This window comes from Budorcas taxicolor, chromosome 8 (assembly GCF_023091745.1).
Source record: "Budorcas taxicolor isolate Tak-1 chromosome 8, Takin1.1, whole genome shotgun sequence".
NCBI lineage: Eukaryota > Metazoa > Chordata > Mammalia > Artiodactyla > Bovidae > Budorcas > Budorcas taxicolor.
In genome coordinates, this window is record NC_068917.1 from 74,903,775 (window position 1) to 74,926,730 (window position 22,956).

Below are 22,956 nucleotides of genomic sequence, written 5' to 3' on the forward strand. Positions count from 1 at the left end.
CTTATAAAAGTAAAAACCTCCAGAAACCTAAGCTTTTTCTGATTACTTACTAAGAGGACCTCATCACTTAATAAAACAAGGACTAGAGAAAGCATGCTGTGAAACAAAATACACTGAAGTCTGGGGTCTCGACTTTTCACAAGCAATGGGTTTGTTCTTAGCAAAGCATTTTGCAGGCAGTCACTTATGCCTGTGGTCCCAGCAAGCATGGTTATTAAACTGGCATTCTACACTTCACTTTGTCTTGCAGTATTCTGAACTTTTTTTACTCTGAATTACCCCCAAAGCACAATGCAAAATAAAGGGACATTTTAACAGTTAGCAGTGCACCAGACAGCGGGAAGTCTGTGTAGGTTTCTTATTTAAGTAAACATGTTTAAAAATATAGATAATCTATAGCAAATCAGTCACTAAAATCTAAATGTAAGGGAAAAATCTGGTTTTATTCAAAGTTGTGGTGAATCCGTTTGGGAACTTTCCGATTAATTTGAAATTAACTCAGTGCTTTTCAGTCATGGCAGTTACATACAGGGACTACTGAACAGAAAGATGACAAAGCAATTGCTTCTGTTCAAACTTATCATAAACTATATTCCCCTGGACTTTTCATCTCAACAGATTTCAAATTCCCCTTTCCAAAAAGTACTTGACCTTCAAATTTCAAGTCCCGTATGTCTTGATTTCCTGCTTCCATCATATGTTAGAAAACTCAAACTTGGCTACAAGTATATTATCTCTGTTACCTGATTTTAAAGAATTTTGTTTTCAAATCTGCAGTCTGTTCTGTGCCAACCCTGCATTGCAGAGAGATCTTTACGTACGATACCAGTTTGGCTCCTTCAAACAGAGTCACTACGAACTGGCTTTTAACCGTATTTACTACTATAGAAAGCAGGGAGGAAACCCCCGCCAACCTAACCAGACTAGCAATGCTGGGCGACAAACCCCCAGGGCGGCTGAATCTTCCAGCAAGCCGTGCTGGGCGCTGTCCTTGGTGCTGCCGGCGCCATAGCGAACACAAGCGCCTTACCTTCTGCCCCTGCGGAAGTTGCGGACGTCCCCCAAACGTTAAGCAGAATGCAGCGCCTTATCCCACTTTTATAACAAATAAATACCCCAGCCCATCCGCTTTGTCCCCTTCCCGAAGACTTCAGGCTGACCGTTCCTCAAAGTCTTTTTGTTTTTCTCTTCTAGGCCCAACTCGGGGCCTGCGCTCATCTCGGGCTGCTTTAAGTCAGGGAGTGGGGGAAGGGAAGGGAGGCAAGGGGCGACGAGGCTGGAGGAGGGGCGGGAGGAAGGGGGAGGGGAGGAGGGAGAAGGTGGGGGGAAAGGCTGGGGGGGAAAAAAGGTCCAGGAGGAAGGGGCTCTGAAAGAAGGGAGGAGTGAGTGGAGCTAAAGAAGGCTTAAAGTGGGAGGGCGAAGAGATGCCAAAAACAGGGGGAAGTGATTAAGCACAGAATATGGGTAAAGAAAAAAGTAAGAGAGAAGGGGCAAAAGAAGAGAAAAGTATGAGGATAAGAGTGCAGAAGCGGGAAAAAAGAAAAAAAAAAAAAAAAAGGTGGCCAGGGGGTCGTTAGAAAAGCTGCCCGAACGGCGGGAGAGTGACTAAACAAAGAAAGCACTTTGGGTGAATATTCCCACCGAGGGTGTAAAATGCAATCTGAAGGTGAAGAGAAATGGAGAGGGGGACTCGGGGAAAGACAGGTGGTCTGGCACCGAAAGAAGAGCTGGGGGGAGGGGCCGGGCCCAAGGCAGTGAAGTCCAGGGTCCGATGCGGCGTGGGCCCACGTGGAGCGGGCGCTGAATCACTGCTGGGCTCTCTTCACCCCCCATCCTCCCCCTCCTCTCCCGGCCGGGTGCCCGCAGTCCCCGCCTTCTCGGCCGCCGCCTCCACGGGGCGGGGCCCTGGCCCGGGGACCAGCCGCCGCGGCTATAAATGGGCTGCGGCGAGGCCAGCAGAACGCTGTGACAGCCACACACCCCGAGGCCTCCAAGATGAGCTACACGTTGGACTCGCTGGGCAACCCGTCCGCCTACCGGCGGGTGACCGAAACCCGCTCGAGCTTCAGCCGCATCAGCGGCTCCCCGTCCAGCGGCTTCCGCTCGCAGTCGTGGTCCCGCGGCTCGCCCAGCACCGTGTCCTCCTCCTACAAGCGCAGCGCGCTGGCCCCGCGCCTCACCTACAGCTCCGCCATGCTCAGCTCGGCCGAGAGCAGCCTCGACTTCAGCCAGTCCTCGTCTCTGCTTAACGGCGGTTCTGGGCCGGGCGGCGACTACAAGCTGTCCCGCTCCAACGAGAAGGAGCAGCTGCAGGGGCTGAACGACCGCTTCGCGGGCTACATCGAGAAGGTCCACTACCTGGAGCAGCAAAACAAGGAGATCGAGGCGGAGATCCAGGCGCTGCGGCAGAAGCAGGCCTCGCACGCCCAGCTGGGCGACGCGTACGACCAGGAAATCCGCGAGCTACGCGCCACTCTGGAGATGGTGAACCACGAGAAGGCTCAGGTACAGCTGGACTCGGACCACCTGGAAGAGGACATCCACCGGCTCAAGGAGCGCTTCGAGGAGGAGGCACGGCTGCGCGACGACACCGAGGCGGCCATCCGCGCGCTGCGCAAAGATATCGAGGAGTCGTCGCTGGTCAAGGTGGAGCTGGACAAGAAGGTGCAGTCGCTGCAGGATGAGGTGGCCTTCCTGCGGAGCAATCACGAGGAGGAGGTGGCCGACCTGCTGGCCCAGATCCAAGCGTCACACATCACCGTGGAGCGCAAAGACTACCTGAAGACGGACATCTCGACGGCGCTGAAAGAGATCCGCTCCCAGCTCGAGTGTCACTCCGACCAGAACATGCACCAGGCCGAAGAGTGGTTTAAGTGCCGCTACGCCAAGCTCACCGAGGCGGCCGAGCAGAACAAGGAAGCCATCCGCTCCGCCAAGGAAGAGATCGCCGAGTACCGGCGCCAGCTGCAGTCCAAGAGCATCGAGCTCGAGTCAGTGCGCGGCACCAAGGAGTCCCTGGAGCGGCAGCTCAGCGACATCGAGGAGCGCCACAACCACGACCTTAGCAGCTACCAGGTAGGAACCGCGGCTGCGCGGCCAGCCTGCGCCAGCGCCAGCGCCGCGCGCCCCCGACACTCAGGCCCGCGCCCCGCCGAGCTCTCCGCCGCGCTCCCTAGCGGCCGCTAGCCAGTGCGCGCGCGCGCGCGCTCGCCGCAGAGCCAGGTTGGAAGCTCAAAGCTCCCTCGCCCCTTCGCGCCCCCTCCGCGCGCTCCCTCCGCACTCCTCCCCCGCACACCATCCACAGCTCTAAGAGCCTCGGCCTTTTCCAAAACATGCTTCTTTTCCTCGGAAGTTCTAGTTTTGCACGCTTGCGAGTTTCAAGTAGGAGGTATACATTGGGGTAGTTGATAAAGCAGCAACTTTAGGAGAGGTGTGAAGAAACTCATGTATTCTCAACTTTTCCAGCTGCGATCGGAAGAATTCCCAAAATTGATTTCAGCCCAAAGGGCTAAGATGGGAAGGGCCAGATCAGCCGTGGGGGGTTCCCCATGGATGTTTGTTTCCTGCTGAGACGTTCTAGATCCACTGGTCCTAGTGCGTGACGCCCGGGAAACGTCTAATTGTCTTATTGATTCTGTTTGTTTCTCAGTTCCTTAGATGTTTATTTTAAGCGGGGACGGGATCTGGCAGTAGTAGCCGAAGTACGCCAAGCTGGAGGGAGTCGAGGGAGGGGAGGAAGCTGGAGGGCGTAGCAAGTGTTTTGCGAAAGAAGTGGCTGTTTGGAAGGATGATTTTGTGGCTGTGTCGGTTTCAGGACACCATCCAGCAGCTGGAAAATGAGCTTCGGGGCACAAAGTGGGAAATGGCTCGTCATCTGCGAGAATACCAGGATCTCCTCAACGTCAAGATGGCTCTGGATATTGAGATCGCCGCATACAGGTAGGGTGTTCACTGCGGACGTGGCCAAAGTACGAGCCGCACTGCAGAGGCCATGTTGGCAGAACCTTCATCACTTAAGTTAAAGCAAGTAGGTTGCAGGAATCTTAACTCAGTGCCTGGTTTTCTTTCTTAATTAATAAGTAGTTACTCTAAAAAATTGCAACTTTTATGCAGCTTAAAAAAGAAGTAAACAGTTAAAATAATGTATTTGAATAAAAAGTGTTTTGAGGAAGAGCGCCGATTAATTTCAGTGCTTATGCTTAACCTTTTTTATTTTAGTGAAAAATACTTTCCGAATATTTGAAATAAAAAGTTTTAATTTTTTTTACTATTTTTCTCTAGTGCTTTCAATTTTTCAACTTTATGATGTCAAGGACAAACACCAGGACATTTCATTTATCCCTTTCTTAGTCACAGTTTACTATTTCCATCATCTGGCTTGGAATAAATATGATTGGTAGAATATATATTTTTTATTCAGACTTCTATTTCTAGATCTAGATAGATAGACATCCAGAAAAGGAGAAGAGATTTATATATATATATAAACTGATGTCACCTTGCTGTTAAGTTCATAGGGGAAAATTCTTGGCTGAACAGTCTTATTTTCCCCATTAAAGTCATTCATATTACAAGAATAAATTACACTCAACTCAGAGCCATCTAAGTTTTCAGGAAAGGTGAAAAATTACATAAAATAGACACTTTATGATTAAAATTAGACTAATTTATATAATACATATATATTATCACCTAGCTATGACATATATAGCCTGAATTCTGATGTATTCTAAATAGCTTTGTAAATTTTTTGAATATTATATTTGTTAAAAGATGTTTCATATACACCTGAAAGTCCAAATGCTCAAGAAGGTGACTTTAAGGGGCTTTTGGGGAGCCTCTGGGGAGCTTATCGGCATATTCGTATTGCACCAAATGAGGACTGAGGCAGAGCTGAGAGTTAGTAGTCAGGGGTAGGGAGTGGACTTTGGGTGTGGTTAGTTACTGCACCGAGTGATTGGCTGATTGTCCCTGAAGATCCTTCTCTGTCATTTAATATGACACAGCGGACTAGTGAAATGAAAGTATTCTGTCATGTGATTCTGTTTATTCAAAGGTATCCTTACACCTACCACCTTATACATGACTGAAGGTCGCAAGGCCCAGTGAGATTTTAATTACCTTTTGTCCTCTTTGACTCTCTCCTTAGGAAACTCCTGGAGGGTGAAGAGACCAGATTTAGCACATTCGCAGGAAGCATCACTGGGCCGCTGTACACACACCGACAGCCCTCCATCGCCATATCCAGTAAGATTCAGAAAACCAAGGTAGAGGCTCCCAAGTTAAAGGTCCAACACAAATTTGTTGAGGAGATCATAGAAGAAACCAAAGTGGAAGATGAGAAATCAGAAATGGAGGAAGCCCTGACGGCCATCACCGAGGAACTGGCCGTTTCCATGAAAGAGGAGGTCAAGGAAGAGGAGGCTGAAGGAAAGGAGGAGAAAGAAGAAGCCGAAGAAGAAGTTGTCGCTGCCAAAAAGTCTCCAGTGAAAGCTACTGCACCTGAACTTAAAGAAGAGGAAGGAGAAAAGGAGGAGGAAGAGGGCCAAGAGGAAGAGGAAGAGGAGGCTGCTAAGTCAGACCAAGCTGAGGAAGGAGGATCTGAGAAGGAAGGTTCTAGTGAAAAAGAGGAAGGTGAGCAAGAAGAGGAAGGAGAAACAGAGGCTGCGGGGGAAGGAGAGGAAGCTGCCGCTGAAGCTAAGGAGGAAAAGAAAACGGAGGAAAAGGCTGAAGAAGTGGCTCCAAAGGAGGAGCTGGTGGCAGAAGCCAAGGTGGAGAAGCCAGAGAAAGCCAAGTCCCCAGTGGCCAAGTCCCCGACAACAAAGTCCCCGCCGGCCAAGTCCCCAGAGGCAAAGTCCCCGCCGGCCAAGTCCCCAGAGGCAAAGTCCCCAACAGCAAAATCCCCAGAGGCAAAGTCCCCAACAGCAAAATCCCCAACGGCAAAGTCCCCAGTGTCAAAGTCCCCAGTGTCAAAGTCCCCAACGGCAAAGTCCCCAGCAGCAAAGTCCCCAGCGGCAAAATCACCCGTGGAGGAAGCGAAACCCAAAGCAGAAGCTGGAGCTGAGAAAGGAGAACAGAAGGAGAAGGTGGAAGAAGAAAAGAAAGAAGCAAAGGAATCTCCCAAGGAAGAGAAGGCAGAGAAAAAGGAGGAGAAGGCAAAGGATGTGCCAGAGAAGAAGAAGGCTGAGTCCCCGGTGAAGGCTGAGTCCCCAGTGAAGGAGGAGGTACCCGCCAAACCAGTAAAGGTGAGCCCCGAGAAGGAAGCCAAAGAGGAGGAGAAGCCACAGGAGAAAGAGAAGGAGAAAGTGGAAGAGGTGGGAGGGAAGGAGGAGGGAGGTTTGAAGGAATCCAGGAAGGAAGACATAGCCATCAATGGGGAGGTGGAGGGGAAGGAGGAAGAACAGGAAACTAAGGAGAAAGGCAGTGGGGGAGAAGAGGAGAAAGGAGTCGTCACCAACGGGCTAGACGTGAGCCCAGTGGATGAAAAGAAGGGCGGTGATAAAAGTGAGGAGAAAGTGGTGGTAACCAAAATGGTAGAAAAAATCACCAGTGAGGGGGGAGATGGTGCTACCAAGTATATCACCAAATCTGTAACCGTCACTCAAAAGGTCGAAGAGCATGAAGAAACCTTTGAGGAGAAACTAGTGTCTACTAAAAAGGTAGAGAAAGTCACTTCACACGCCATAGTAAAGGAAGTCACCCAGAGTGACTAATATTTGAGTCCATCGCAAAAGGTTAAGCCATAAGACAATTTCAAAAATGCATGTGATTGACAGCTTCAAAACAGAACGGGTTCTCCCATGGGGGCTCCAGACATTGTATTTTACTTTGTGCAATATGAAGGACCTGCATGCAAGCTCAGGGTGCTCCCCACCCCCAGTCTTTGGGTGATTCAAATGCATGATAAGTGTATGTACCTGGGGAATTGGCCAATTTCCTAAGCTGTTGGAATGGGGGGCACTCGGGGAATGTCTTGAGGTGTATTATGCAAAGAACCAACTGAGCCAAAAATAATAAATGAAACACAGGACTCTCTTAGCCTTAAGAAAGCTATATATGAATAATTATGTTTACCTCACTGGTGCATTTAAAAAGGACTTTTGTTCATGGGAGAACCTCGTTGACATGCACAGTTTGCAATTTTTAGTTGATTGATGTTAAACGTCACAGCAGTACTTGCTCAATAAAGGTCATATTGGAAACATAGACAAATGCTTCGAGTTGTGTCATTTTGAAGTGAATTCTCCACAGCCTGACCCTTCTTTCCCTAGAGCAGAATATTTTGAGGGGCTTATGAACAACTTGCATTTCTTACCACTATTTCCTGAAAAAAGCATCTGTAAAAAGGTAAAAATAGGGGCATGGAAGTCTTCCATCTTCAGGTGTTCTGATGGAACTCAGAAAACCTCAAGGTAGGAAGGGCAAGAAAAGAGTCTTAACTTGCTCCTTGGAGTTGGGGCAAAAGGACCTCACTGCATTTATATAAATGTGTTCAGAAGAAGCAGGACTGGAACCTCTAACAGTCTTAACAGGAAACACCCAGCCTCAAATGCATGATTCTGGTACACACACATGCTTATCTGCAGCACTGATTCTTAATTTGGTCAATAGAGATTTATACTTACAGTGTTTTCCTAATTGGGGAAAATAATGCCCCAAATAAAATATTCCACCTATAAAAAGTAAAACAGGATTCTCTGATATGAGCAGTAAATGTTTAGTTTGGAGGGGGGTTTGTTTTAAGTCCTGGAAAAAAAATAAAAATTAGAAAAAATTTAAAGGTCTGATCTTGGCCATGGAAATAATACCACACCTTTTTCAAAATATATCTGTTATAAACCTTTAAAACCACTAAAAATATATTTGTTCCAAGTCTGTCTTTCTTTTCTTATCAATAAGGATCATCCCAATAATACAATCCAGGATGATCTCTTTAATGGTTTTCCAAGATTTCTGTTTTAATCCCAGAATACATCCAGGAAGTTTGTTGCTAATGTCAATAATTATAATGTTTTCCAATCATCAGTCCTTTACCAGTCCTCACAATGTTTGCTATTTCTGCATATCATTTGTACCATTACTTAGTTACATATTTTTTCTTTAAAACCACCATGTTTTATGTTAATACAATCCTTTTTCTAAAGCAATAACAGCCAAAGTGAAAAAGAATTTTTCAGTGTAATCAGAAAAACTTACTCTAGTTATGTAGAATTTTACACATTGAAAAGAGTATACTGGGAAAAAACAGCATAAATTCTAGGATGGAAGGATCAGTCAAAGAGGCATTTGGTGGGAAAGACAGTTCCAGGAATGGAGAGAGCAGAAATCATCAGGCAGTCACATGGCTAATGGAACTTGAGACTTTGTCACTTAATTGCAAAGTCAGAATAAAGAGCATGCATTTGACCAGCAGAGGAAGAAGCACTTTGATTGACAGCCCCATCAAGACTGATAGCAGTATTTCCCCAGAGAAAAGTCTGGGAGCTGCTGCCTGAAGTAGGAATAGGGCCTTCTCTAGTGGCTCAGATGGTAAGGAATCCATCTGCAATGTGGGAGGCCCAGGTTCGATCCCTGGGTCAGGAAGATCCCCTGGAGAAGGGAATGGCTACCCACTCCAGTATTCTTGCCTGGAGAAGTCCATGGACAGAGGATCCTGGTGGACTACAGTCCATGGGGTCGCAAAGAGTCAGACACAACTGAAGCAACATAGCATTTGCTATAGAAGAGGCTACTTGAATTTTAAAATACCTACTAAATATATAGCCACTGCTATAAAAATCTCCATCTGTCTACACCTAAAACTCTCATAACAGTGCTACCTCGTGAGTTTAGAAACCCCTTTGTGTAGCATATGCTGTCTAAAAATGACAGGATCAATCAACAAACACCCGACCACCCACCCAAAGGTCAGCACTAGACACATTCCTTCAGCTCATAATTTTATTTTTAATCATCTCATTTTCTTTCCTGAGAAGGAAAGAATTTAATAATATTTCTAAATATTCCAAAAGACAGGCCATTGTTCTTTAAAAATAACAGAACATACCCTTGATAAACCAAGAAGACATTTCCAAATATCAAACTGCTTGGTTGATTGCTAAATTTAATGAATATTTTACTGTGGACTATGGCTTGGGTAAGGGGCTTCCCTGGTGGTTTGAGGATAAAGAAATCAATGCAGGAGACATAAGAGATGTGGATTCGATCCCTGGATCAGAAAGATCCCATGAAGGAGGAAATGGCAACCTACTCCAGTATTCTTGCCTGGAAAATTCCATGGACAGAGGAGCCTGGTGGGCTACAGTCCACGGGGTTGCAAAGAGTTGGACATGATTGAGCACACACACCGATGACTTGGGTATACAATGATCTTACCTTGAAGAATTCACTAATTCTGTTGTCAGTGTCAATTATTGCACAGCTATTTAAACAGAAAGCAATTTGAAATTCATGTTTCCAATTATGTTCAGTGACAGGGAGAGGCTCTATTCAAAACTAGGCACAAACTTCCAATTTATTAGGAAATTAGGATATCTTTTCTCTGCCTATAGTCAGTCCCTGGCTGCAGAGACATCAAGCCACTGATAATAGGATTTCTACTTTTCCAGTAAATTACCTTAGAGATACTATTTTGTTTTAAGGTTTGTAAGAAGTCCTAAAGCTGATTAGCTCTCAATCTTCAAACATAAGGAAACTGAAGCACAGATTTTCTTTTTAAGCTTTCTTTAGGTTACACAGCTAAAAGAGAAAATGCACATAGTCCAGCTCCAGAGCATATATTTTTTCTTTATTTTTGGTGGATAATTGCTTTACAACATTGTGTCAGTTTCTGCCATAGCACAACAGTGAATCAGCTATAAGTGTGTGTGTATATATAGCCTCCCTCTTTAAAAAAAATTTTTTTTTTACCACACTGTGTAGCATATGGGATCTTAGTTTCCTGACTAGGGATTCAATCCATGCCTCTTGCAGTGGAAGCACGGAGTCTTAACCACAGGATCACCAGGGAAGTTCACATATCCTTCTTGAGCCTCCCTCCCACCCACCCTCATCCCACGCCTCTAGGATATCACAGGGCACTGAGCTGAGCTCTCTGTGCTATACAGCAGCTTCTAAATAGCCATCTGTTTTACACATGGTAGTATATGTCCATCAGTGCTACTTTCTCAATTTGTCCCACCCTATCCTTCCCCCACTGTGTCCACAATCCCATTCTCTATGTCCAGAGCACATATTCTTAACCCCCTGTACTATTACATTGCCCCTCAAACCCATCCATCATGCCCATCTCAATTTATAAGGAGGATTTACTGCACTCTCTTTCTTTCCAGCTTGAAAAAAAGAAAATAGATCTATGCCATGCATCTTTCATTTAATATGCTTACAGATCTCTTCACATTAAATAAAATGATGCAACGGCACTCTTTGCATCATGAGAAGAGTAAAACATCCAGATACAACATAAGTGGTGATTCTTTCTACCACAACAGCTTGCAGTGTACAAAAATGTGGCAGCCACTTTCTCCTGGTAACTTTAATAGTCAATGGAAAAGGAAAGTGTTATTTCTAGCACCGCCTTCTATTGCCAGTCAGTGCAGAGACAGTATTAAAACACTAGGATATTCATTTCCACAACAAATAGGTTGGTCGTTCCAGTTTGGAGCAAGTTATTTCTTCTTAGCGGTTTATGTAATTGGCCCACAGGAAAAGAGGAGCTATTTTTAAATGAATTATTTTATCCAATCAACACAAAACTCATCTACTTCCAGGGCTCCTCTGCCCTTAGAAGTGTAGAGCTTTTGCAAAGACACTGAGTCAATAGACAGTAAAATTGTGTGTTGTGGGTCCACTATATTATTAATGTATAATATATACTAATTTATTAATATATAGTATGCTGCTAAGCTGCTAAGTCACTTCAGTTGTGTTCAACTCTGTGCAACCCCATAGACAGCAGCCCACCAGGCTCCCCCGTCCCTGGGATTCTCCAGGCAAGAACACTGGAGTGGGTTGCCATTGCCTTCTCCAATGCGTGAAAGTGAAGTCGCTCAGTCGTGTCCAACTCTTAGCGACCCCATGGACTGCAGCCTTCCAGGCTTCTCCATCCGTGGGATTTTCCAGGCAAGAGTACTGGAGTGGGGTGCCATTGCCTTCTCTGATATATAGTATAGATATAATATAATATATAATATAGATATATGTAATATATAGATATATATAATATGTGTATATATATAATAGATAGGTAGATAGATAATATGTTTGTGAAGTTTGTGTTCCTTTGGATGTGGGGCCAGTATGAGATGATGAGATCATGAGAGTGGGGCCCTGATGAACGGGATTAGTGCCCTTGTTAAAGAGACCCCAGACAGTTCCCTTGCTCCTTCCATCACGTGAGAGCATTGAAAAGACAGTCATCTATGAACCAGGATATGGGCTTTCACCAGGCACAGAATCAGGAGGCCTTGATCTTGGACTTTCCAGCCTCCAGAGCTGTGAGAAATAAATTTCTGTTGTTTGTAAGCCACTCAGTCTTTGAAATTTTGTTAAAGCAGACCAAACTAAGACAGCTTCCACTTTCCTATCTGCAATATATGGGCACTAACATACTCTTCAGCAATATGTGAACCATGAACTTCCTGATGTTCAAGCTGGTTTTAGAAAAGGCAGAGGAACCCGAGATCAAACTGCCAACATCCACTGGATCATGGAAAAGCAAGAGAGTTCCAGAAAAAACATCTATTTCTGCTTTACAGACTATGCCAAAGCCTTTGACTGTGTGGATCACAATACACTGTGGAAAATCCTGAAAGAGATGGGAATACCAGACCACCTGACCTGCCTCCTGAGAAACCTATATGCAGGTCAGGAAGCAACAGTTAGAACTGGACATGGAACAACAGACTGGTTTCAAATAGGAAAAGGAGTACGTCAAGGCTGTATATTGTCACCCTGCTTATTTAACTTGTATGCAGAGTACATCATGAGAAATGCTGGACTGGAAGAAGCACAAGCTGGAATCAAGATGGCCGCGAGAAATATCAATAACCTCAGATATGCAGATGACACCACCCTTATGGCAGAAAGTGAAGAAGAACTAAAAAGCCTCTTGATGAAAGTGAAAGTGGAGACTGAAAAAGTTGGCTTAAAGCTCAACATTCAGAAAACGAAGATCATGGCATCTGGTCCCATCACTTCATGGGAAATAGATGGGGAAACAGTAGAAACAATGCCAGACTTTATTTTGGGGGGCTCCAAAATCACTGTAGATGGTGATTGCAGCCATGAAATTCAAAGACACTTACTCCTTGGAAGGAAAGTTATGACCAACCTAGATAGTATATTCAAAAGCAGAGACATTACTTTGCCGACAAAGGTGTGTCTAGTCAAGGCTATGGTTTTTCCAGTGGTCATGTATGGATGTGAGAGTTGGACTGTGAAGAAAGCTGAGCACTGAAGAATTGATGCTTTTGAACTGTGGTGTTGGAGAAGACTCTTGAGAGTCCCTTGGACTGCAAGGAGATCCAACCAGTCCATTCTGAAGGAGATCAGCCCTGGGATTTCTTTGGAAGGAATGATGCTAAAGCTGAAGCTCCAGTACTTTGGTCACCTCATGTGAAGAGTTGACTCATTGGAAAAGACTCTGATGCTGGGAGGGATTGGGGGCAGGATGAGAAGGGGACAACAGAGGATGAGATGGCTGGATGGCATCACGGACTCGATGGACGTGAGTCTGAGTGAACTCCGGGAGTTGGTGATGAAAAGGGAGGCCTGGTGTGCTGCGATTCATGCAAAGAGTCGGACACAACTGAGCGACTGAAGTGAACTGAACTGAACATGCTCTTCAAAGGGTTGCTGAGGGACTTCCCTGGTGGTCAGGTGGCTAAGACTCCATACTCCCAATGCAGGGGGCCCAGGTTCCATCTCTTGTTGGGGAACTAGATCCTACATACAGCAGCTAAGAGTCTGCATGTCACAAATGAAGATCTGGCCTACCACAACTAAGACTTGACACAGACAGATAAATAAATAAAACATTTTTGTTATAAATGGCTCCTCAGGTCATTAAATGAGATAATATCTGTAGAAAGTGCCTAGCATTGTAATAAGAACATAGTAGCTTGTCAAATTCATTTGTCGAATGAATTGAATTTAAAATTGAATCAAAGCTATAGTATAGAATTTACTTAATTTGAAGATATCAAATAGAACATTAGTTTCCTTACATATTATTTCAATACAGACTGCATTGCAATGAGTTAACAAAAATAAGCACACAATATAGATATGTACTCATATGCACATATATTCCTTCTTCGGTATATTCTGATACTACATTGTATAATATATTTACTGTTCATATAGAGAACTGGGGTGGAAAATAATTGCATTTTGCACTGCAATAAACTATAGAAATTACTTAGACAACCAATAATCCACCTACATAATCATGGGGCTTAAATTTTTCTTGATGCAAATTATTTAAAACAATTTTGAGAGTAGGAGAAACAGTTTTGCCCTAGGCCTATGAAGGCAACTTTAAATCCCCATATCCATGTTGGTTGTGCTCAGCAGCATAGTGCAAGGTTCTCAGAGTTCTCTTCAATTTATCTGAGATCACTTGAAAATCATCATATCATATTTTAAGTAAATTACTAATTTTAGGTAATATTCCTTAAGTCATTTCTGTAAATCAAGTTAACATTTTAATCTTAGAAGGGAGCATAGTTTTGAAAATTAACAGATGACTTGGTCAAAAACCCTTTTTAAAAATAATGCTTAAGGGAAGGTGATCATTCTAAAAACCACTGGAATTTAGACCGCTGACATAGGCCCTTAGGCATATAGCTTTGTTTTGGGGGGCAGGTGTTGTAGGCAGATGAGCAAGTATCAGATGAAATTATTTCCATACATCTAGTTAGTTTTGTATGGTTCTAGTAAAGTGTACCTTGATATAACTTGTTAGAAATTTGGACAAATTTGGACATGTCACTTCCACATCCCACCTGCTATAATCTGTTACTATCCTAGCTTGAGACGGAATTTCCTTTGCTGAGCATTATTGCCCAGCTTAATAATCACCATGTTGCTGTGAAAGCAGTTAACCATGTCCACCCACTGAGCTCATTCCCTTGGCCATTATAACTAGAAGCAAATTATGTGTCCATGACATTTGGAAAGCTGATGCCCATTTTTTATTCATCAGCCACCCATGGAACAGCCACCAGTGTTTCTAATTAACAATTGTTTCTCATTAACAATTAGCAAGTTGCTTTGGCTCATATTCTTGGTGAGAAATTTGCTTGCAGTTCTCAGGAAGACACGTGGATCTCAAAATCCTCATTAAGAGATGCAACCAACATATAAGATCCAGGGAGGAAAAGTGAAAGCTCCCAAAGTATCTACCTTCTCCACCAATTTGGTAGAAAGAAGTAAACTCTTGATGGAAAAAGGAGAAAGACTTGACAAAGAATGAGAAAAGTAAATAACATCAAAAATGTGTCCCTTGCCCACATTAACATTCAAAATACTATGTGCTCTCAGAAAAGGAAAAATACATAATTTACTGCCAAGCTAACCTGCCATGGAGTTCCAGACTTAGCATGTCATTGAGGGATAGATTTCATAAAGTAGAAAGGAATACATCACAGAGGTAGCTTGCATACTAATACCCCTGCCCCTTTTGCTGCCACTTCATTTTTTTTTAATATTTATTTATTCAATTGGCTGCACCAAATCTAGTTTCCTGATCAGGGATCGAACTCTGGCCCCCTGCACTGAGAGCACAGGCTTAGCCACTGGACCACCAGACAAGTCTCTGCCGCCACTTTCAGACAGAGCAAGACCACTAACCGACGACGTATTTCCTCTCCAAACATCCCAAACCTCAAACCTCCTCTTGTAACTATAAAAGCAGTATCTGAAAGGTCATATGAAAGCCTCTGAAAACTTGAAATTTTTTCCCATTTCCATCTGTTTTGATGACACTGGCCGCACAAAGCCTTTGTTATTGTTAGTTGCTAACTCATGTCCGACTCTTTTGTGACCCCGAGAACTGTAGCTGACCAGACTCATCTGTTGGTGGGATTTCCTAGGCAATAATACCGGAATGAATTGCCATTTCCTTCTCCAGAGGATCTTCTCAACCCTTAGGATCAAATCTGTGTCTCCTGCATTACAGGCAGATTCTTTACCTCTGAGTCACCAGGGAAGCCCACACAGAGCCTTGGCTTCATATTATTTACTTGCCCTTCCCACCCAATCTCTATAGACAACCAAAACAATCTAGGAAGCGCAACAGCTATTAAGAGCACAGACTTTGGTGTCTTTTCAGACCTTGGCTGGAATCTCAGTTCTGAACTTCTGAGTGAGTCAGGGGCCAGAAGAGGGAAACAAAAGCACAAAAACATCATAGGGGTTTCAAACAGGAAGCAGAAATTGAATGCAGGAAAATGGCATCCCAGAAGTAAAGAAAAGAAGCAATATGTGATATATTTGTCAGCTTGTTTATTAGATATAACAACATAGCATAGGCTTGGTGGCTTGAAAAACAAAAACTTATTTTCTCACTGTTCTAGAAGCCAGAAATCCAAGATCAGGATGGCAACATCGTCGTGTTCTGATGAGATTTTCCTTCCTGGTTACCTTACAGATAGTCACTTTCTTCCTTACAGGCAGGGGATAGACAGCCTTTTCCTATCTCTTCTCTCTTTTTTGATTGGAATATAATTCTTTACAATTATGTCAGTCTCTGCTGTACAATGAAGTGAATCAGCTATATGTATACATATATCCTCCCCCTCTTGGATTTCCCTCCCACCCCTCCATCTCACACACCTAGGTCCCCACAGAGCTTTGAACTGAGCTCCCTATGCTACACAGCACCTTCCCGTGAGCTATCTATATTATACATGGTACTGTATACATGTCAATTCTACTCTCCCAATTCATCCCACCCTCCCCTTTCCGCCCAGTGTCCAAATGCCCATTCTCCGCATCTCTGTGTCTTCTTTAAGGACTCTAATTCGACCAGATCAGGGCCTCACTCTTACAGCCTCGAGGAGGAAATGGCAACCCACTCCAGTATTCTTGCCTGGGAAATCCCATGGATGGAGGAGCCTTGCAGGCTACAGTTGGTGAGGTCTCAAGGAGTCCTGAATGTTGAGCAACTGAGCACACACTGAGCTAGCAACTGAGCACACACTCATTTATGGCTCATTTAACCTTAATTACTTCCCTAAAGACCCTATCACTGAATACAAGGGGTTAATGCTTCAACATGTGAATCTGGAAGGGACACAAGTCAGTCTACAGCAGGAGACACAAAGCAATGGAAAGAAACCCCATTAATCACCTCTGAAATTGGAGTGACACCCAGAAGTAAATGTTGTCACCAGAGCCCAGAAGCCAAGGCCATCAGCTGGAGATACAACCACAGCAGCAGAGGCAGCCTAGTGAAAACTGAGACCCTGGAGGGAGGAACAGTCCAGGGAAGACTGAATCCAGAAGGAGATGCAGCTGCCTGAAGCAGGGTCATAATGGCAGGAAGACATTCTCTGGTTCTCCCCTCAGGGCCCCCCTTCACCCTTTCCACTCTTTCACTAGTACCTCTAGTACCTCCAACTGGTCAGTGTTACCAGGAATCCTCATCAAGGGAGCCTGGGACATGTAGTTTCCTGCCTTGCAGAGCAGAGGGGCACAGGTGAGACATGGAGCTGAGAACACACTGACAGAGGAATGGTACACTTACTATGTGACCTTGGGCAATTCACTTTTCTGAACAGCAGTTTTTGCATCTGTAAAATGGGACCAATAAAAGAGCTGTTTTAAGGACTGAAGAATAGAATTTTGTAACACATTTGTTGTGGTGGTGGTGGTGGTGGTTGCCGCTCAGTCGTGTCTGACCCTTTGCAACCCCGTGGACTGTAGCTCACCAGGCTCTTCTGTCCATGAAATTCTCCAGGTAAGAATACTGGAGTGGGTAGCCATGTCCCTTGTCCAGGGAATCTTCCCATCCCAGGGATCGAAACCAGGTCTCCTGCACTGCAGGCAGATTCTTTACTCTCTGAGCCACCAGGGAAGCCTGTGAAGCATTTAGGACAGTATGATTAGGGCTCAATAAATGCTACTTATTGTTAGTCAGGGTATGTTTATTTTAACTCTTAACAGTGACTTTAATGTTAAAAAATATGAAACAGATATTTTGATATTGATTACTTAGTTGATGCTATTCTGAAAGCATTGTTAAAGTTTTTAAAAATGATCACAGTATGGTTATCTTTTTAAAAGTCTTCTGAATTTTAGAGTTACATAATGAAATACAGATAAATGATATGATATTTGGGGATTTGCTAACTATTATCCAATGGGCATGGAGAGTAGGAATGTTGTATAGCTAAAAGAAATTTGACTAGTAAGCTGATCATTGTTGAAGTGGAGTCATAACTGACTTTTATATCTGTTTACATTTTTTCTGGGCTAAAACTTTTGTAAAAAAATAAATAAAACATAAAATATAGAAAAAATGACTCTGCCTAATCAGGAAACTATGGTCAATAGAAGAGGATCAATAAACCAGGAAGATCCAAAAGTTGGATTTGTAAAATAGAACTTCTAAAAAGGTGAGAACACCCGCAGTGTCCTTCCCAGCTTCCCTTCTGCATTTCTACTTCTTTTCTCCTTCTTATACACATCCATTGGAGGTCCCTGCCTTCTTCTTCCCCTCTTAGCCAAAGGTTCCACAATTGTGAACATGTATGCCTGTGTGTGACCATCAAGTTCATTATTGGATCAATCTATTCATCTATTCAGATTTTTCCCCACTTCCCATTTTAGACAAAGGGAATGCTCCAGCTATTCCCCACATGAATCAAGGTGAGGGCACCTGTTCAGCTTTGGAACTAGAAGAATGGTAGGAACTGGATGAAAGTACAGGAAGTAACCAGGCTTTCCTGGTTGCTCAGTGGTAAAGAATCCTCCTGCCAATGCAGGAGATGCAGGTTCAAATCTTGGATCAGGAAAATCCCCTGGAAAAGGAAATGGCAACCTACTCCGGAATTCTTGCCTGGAGAATCCCATGGACAGAGAAGCCTGGCAGGCTACAGTCCATTGGGTCACAAAGAGTCGGACTCAGTGACCAAACAGTAAGTAATCAGGACACAGCAGCATTGTCAAGGACAGGAGGGCCAGAGATAACAGATGCAAAATTCACAGTTTTACCTTTTTGAAATAATGCTCAAGCAGGAATCTTTCAAGGACTAATATGCCAGGAAAACGAAAATCTTCCTGAAACCAATCGTGATCACGTGTGCTCAGTCACTAAGTCATGTCCAGTGCTTTGCAACCCCATGGATGTAGCCTGTCAGCCTCCTCTCTCCATGGGATTCTCCAGGCAAGAATACTGGAACGTTGTTGCCATGCCCTCCTGCAGGGGATCTTCCCAACCAGGGATCGAACCCACTTCTCTTGCATCTCCTACACTGGCGGGTGGATTCTTTACCACTGCACCAAAAACAGTAGTATTTTCTCATTCCAGATCTTCCTTTCTCACGTGAGCACGTGCAGTGTGGTCACTCGAGCAGTAAATGAGACTTGAGTATTTCTACCCTAAAAAAGACAAATAGAAGATATTCTGGGCAAGAGCCACATCAAAGATAGCTGTTCACCTGAGTCTCAACAGCAAGACCAATAATTAAATCATCTGAAAGCATACATTTCTCTATAGTTTAGAAAGCAATTGCAGATACATCATACTGCTTAAAATTCACATGTGTAGAACAGATGTTGTGATTTCTCTTTTCAATTTGCACAAAACAGAAGCTCAGAGAAGTGATTTATCTACATGAGAGGAAAGCCTGCAGGACTCTTTTTTTTTAATGAAAAGATATTTTCATTTTCAAATTCAAAATACAACAAATATTCCTTGTAGAATACTTACCCACATTTTGACCATGAGATAACTGTTTATTTCAGTGTATTTCTACCTTTTTTTATGCACAAATTTGATAAGGCTGTGATCATTCTGAAAATATCATTCAGCAACCCACTACTTCAGTAACAATATGCTATAATGTTTGACATTTTATTTCACATTCATCATCATGACAAGGTATTGCATGAACCCCTGGCATTTATCACATCCCCCTCCATCCTGCACACAACTCCCCATGTTTATGGCCACTGTAACCCTTTCATTCCAGTTGATTCAATAGTCTCAAAATCATAACACAAAAGCCCACAAATATTCAAGTTATGAAAATAAACACGTTCGGTTGACAACAACAATCTTTATTATGACAAATATTGTTATCCTCGAACCTTTCTTGAAACCTGAGCAACCAATACTTATCAACAGATATTCACTGAGCATCTAGTTTATGCAGAAGATATATCAGCTCTAGGAGTGAATGAGTTGATATTCTATTCATCCCACGTAACAATGAGTCAGTGTAAGCAATCTGAGGCGACGTTGTTTTTGGTTTAAAAATTGACATTAGGCAAAATAACTATAAGCGGCAAAGATCGCAATGTAGGCGAGATGGGCTTGAGAAAAAAAAAATTCAAAATAGAAAGCAATCCGAGAGACCAAGGGAGAAATCAGGAGAGGCAAGAATCTTCCCAGAACTAAAGAAGAAATCTTGAAGGGAAGAAACTGATAATATATAGGGTTGGCCAAAAAGTTCATTCATAAGACATTATGGAAATCCCTAACTTTTTGTCCAAATAGTCTGGTGAGAAAAGCATGATCAAACTAGAGTCAACAGGTACGTTCATCACTCAGGTGGCCTTGGGCAGGTCCCCTACAGCTTCTCAGTACCCCAAGGCTGGAAGGGGCATCAGTATCATCATATATCATGTTTGTTATGAATTTATTAAGTATCAGGAACAAGGGCAACTGCTTTACATAGATTACATTAGTCATAACCACCATATGAGAATGTATAAAATGTGTTATGATTTTGAGACTATTGTATCAACTGGAATGAAGGGGTTATAGTGGCCATAAACATGGGGAGTTGTGTGCAGAAGGATGGAGCGGGATGTGATAAATGCCAGGGGTTCATGCAATACATGAATCCCCCCTAATCCTAAGGGATTGCAGTTAGGAAAGTTAAATAAATCATCCAAAGTCAAAGAACCAGTAAGTATCAGGGAAAAGACTCAACCCAGTTCTCTCACACACGCTCTCTGCTCTACACCATGTTGTTTTCCTTGCAGGACATCAAATTTGGTCAAACTCCTGTGATCTTTCAGTCCATTTATATCAAACTGCTAATATGGGAAATTTCTTCGACAATGGGATCTCCTGGCTACTAAGGCAGCCCATTCCATCTTGGAATATCTCTGAACTCGTTAACTCACATTCATTCATTCAACAAGTATTTGTAAGTACAAGTACTTTACGGGACAGGTGTAGTGCCGGGCTACCCCCAGGCAACATGGGAGTGACCAGATTTAGTCCCTGCCTTCATGGAGTTTATATTCCTGTAAGAAGAAGGGAAAAAATAAATAATAAATAAAGGTTTGAAGTGAAGTCACTCAGTCGTGTCTGATTCTTTGTGACCCCCATGGACAGTAGTCTATCAAGCTCCTCTGTCCATAGAATTTTCCAAGCAAGAGTACTGGAATGGGTTGCCATTTCCCTTCTCCAGGGGATCTTCCCGACCCAGGGATTGAAACTGGGTCTTTCCGCATTGCAGGCAGACACTTTACCATCTGAGCTACCAGGGAATCCCAAAATAAAGGTTTAGAGGGTGATAACTGCTTTGGAAAAAAAATAGAGTAAGGAGGTTTAGGAGAGGGGAGAAACAGTTTGTTATTTCATATAGGGAAGTTAAGGAAGGTCTCTCTGATAAAGATATGAGACGTTTATGAGATAATATGCATATATCTATGAGAGATTCACAGAAATATATATGAGAGAATCCATTCCAGGCAGAAAAAGAACAAGTACAAAGGCTCTAGGTAAAACCTTACCTCAGCATAGTTGTAGAATAATAAGGAACCACGGTGGTGGAAACAGAAAGGGCAAGGAAGCAGGGGTCAGAGACGGGGGACCTGATCAGTAAAGCTCTTGTAGTTACAGTCAGTGCAGAGCTTTAGAAGGTTTTGAGCAAAGAAGTGACACAGGTATATATAGAAAGAATCACTTTGGCTGCTATGTTGAGCAGAAATAGTCCAGAACAAAAGGGCCAGTTAGGAAGCTATTATACTCCTCTCCTGGCTCAGTGGTAAAAAATCCACCTGCAGTAAAGGAGACTCTCTGATTCAGAAGACATGAGTTCAGTCCCTGGGTCAGGAAGATCCCCTGGAGAAGGACACAGCAACCCACTCAGTACTCTTGCCTGGGAAATCCCATGGACAGAGGGGCTGGCAGACTATAGTCCATGGGGTCACAAGAGTCGGACAGGAGTTAGCGACCAAACCACCACCACAGAAAACTATTACAATAACGTAGGCAAAAGAGTCTTGTGCCTAGAATCCAAAGGTAGCATTGGTGATGCAGGCTACTGGTCAATTCCATATGATTTGCTGATGGAAATTTGTAAAGAGTAGGATAAAAGAGAAAGCAAAGGTGATATGAGGGGTATTTGGCCTCAGAAACAGGAAGAATAGGGTTTCCATCTATTGACATGGGAATGACTGGGAAAGACTTTAAAAAAGGGCAGGAGGGGAGGGAAGAGAAGGGAAAACAGAACATTGACTTTGCCCTGGGAAGTTGACAGCTGCCCATGAGACATTAATAAGCAGATGGGAACTTCCCTGGTGGTTCAATGGTTAAGATGTCACACTTCCAATGCAGGAGATACGGGTTCAATCCTTGTTCTGGGAATTAACATCCCACATGCTGCTCGGTATGGCCAAAAGGCAAAAATTTAAAAAAATAATAATAATAACATGCAGATGGCAGCTCAAGGGAAACTAATTGCTATAAACCCTGTGCTCTTATTTTACCTGTAAAACATGTGGAATACACATCCTCCGACCTCTCAGTTAGGAGAAAAGATGTTGAGTGCTCTCGAAAGTAAAGCACATGATCAAACCAAGACTTGATCCTGATGATAATTTTTTATAATCACAGAAGTTAAAGTCTCAACAGTGAAGAATGAAAGGAACACACAGATGGGGAATGTGGCCCCATATGGGTAGTAGGATGAGAACAGAGGAGAAAACAAGAGAGATGTGGAGATGTAAAATGAATGTGTTGGCTTTAATGGTGTGTTGTAGCCTTGGAGATGATGACTCGCTTGGGCAGCTTGCAAGCTCCACATGATAAGTTAAGTCTTTCAAAGCCATTTTCTCATTCTGATGCTTCATGATCAAGTAATTCCTGGCAAGAAAGATCTGCTTTTATTCCTCAGGAATGATGACTGCTCTAAAAAGAAATGTCTGGCTTTATTTCAGGGCCTTTTCATGGGCCTTATTTCATGGTCCACAGCGCCTCATGCTTCAACTTCATGTCCCACATGTCTCTGGAGAAAGGGACTCTCACAACAGATACAGCTTCAGACTCCATGTTGCTAGAGTGACAGCCATATCTTCCAAGATGACAGCACTGGGTGGGTATCACCACCTTGCTCTCCACCCTGGAATCCTGGCTCCTGCAGGATTTTCTCGGGGAGAAAGAGCACAGTATGGGCTCTCTGTGTGTGTGAACTCACACACAGTGTGTAAGTTCCGATTTACTCAAACCAGTTCACTGAATTCAAAACTAGGCAGTTAAATTCAGCTTGTTTATTTCAAAAGCAAATAGTTAAAAAGAAGAAAACTTTAAGGGATTCCTCAAACTGCATTTTTTTGGGTTTTTTTTTTTTTACATAAACAATTTATTGTTGATTCGAAGAGCAGAAGAAGACGAATGAGTGTTCACACTTGGAGCTGGCCTGATTTTGGTTTTGGTCATGGGATTTTTTTTTTTTTCTTTTCTTTTCCTGCTCGTGGGATCTTAGTTCACTA

At 43.5% G+C, this 22,956-nt stretch overlaps 1 protein-coding gene across 1 annotated transcript; it reads left to right on the forward strand.

The window, feature by feature from the left end:
• Positions 1–1,995: 1,995 nt before the first annotated feature.
• On the forward strand, positions 1,996–6,757 carry NEFM (neurofilament medium chain). Its single transcript, XM_052645313.1, has 3 exons — positions 1,996–3,075; positions 3,815–3,939; positions 5,150–6,757. Exons 1-3 carry the CDS (start codon positions 1,996–1,998, stop codon positions 6,711–6,713), a joined length of 2,769 nt encoding a protein of 922 aa, XP_052501273.1. The 3' UTR covers positions 6,714–6,757.
• The last annotated feature ends 16,199 nt before the right edge of the window (positions 6,758–22,956 follow it).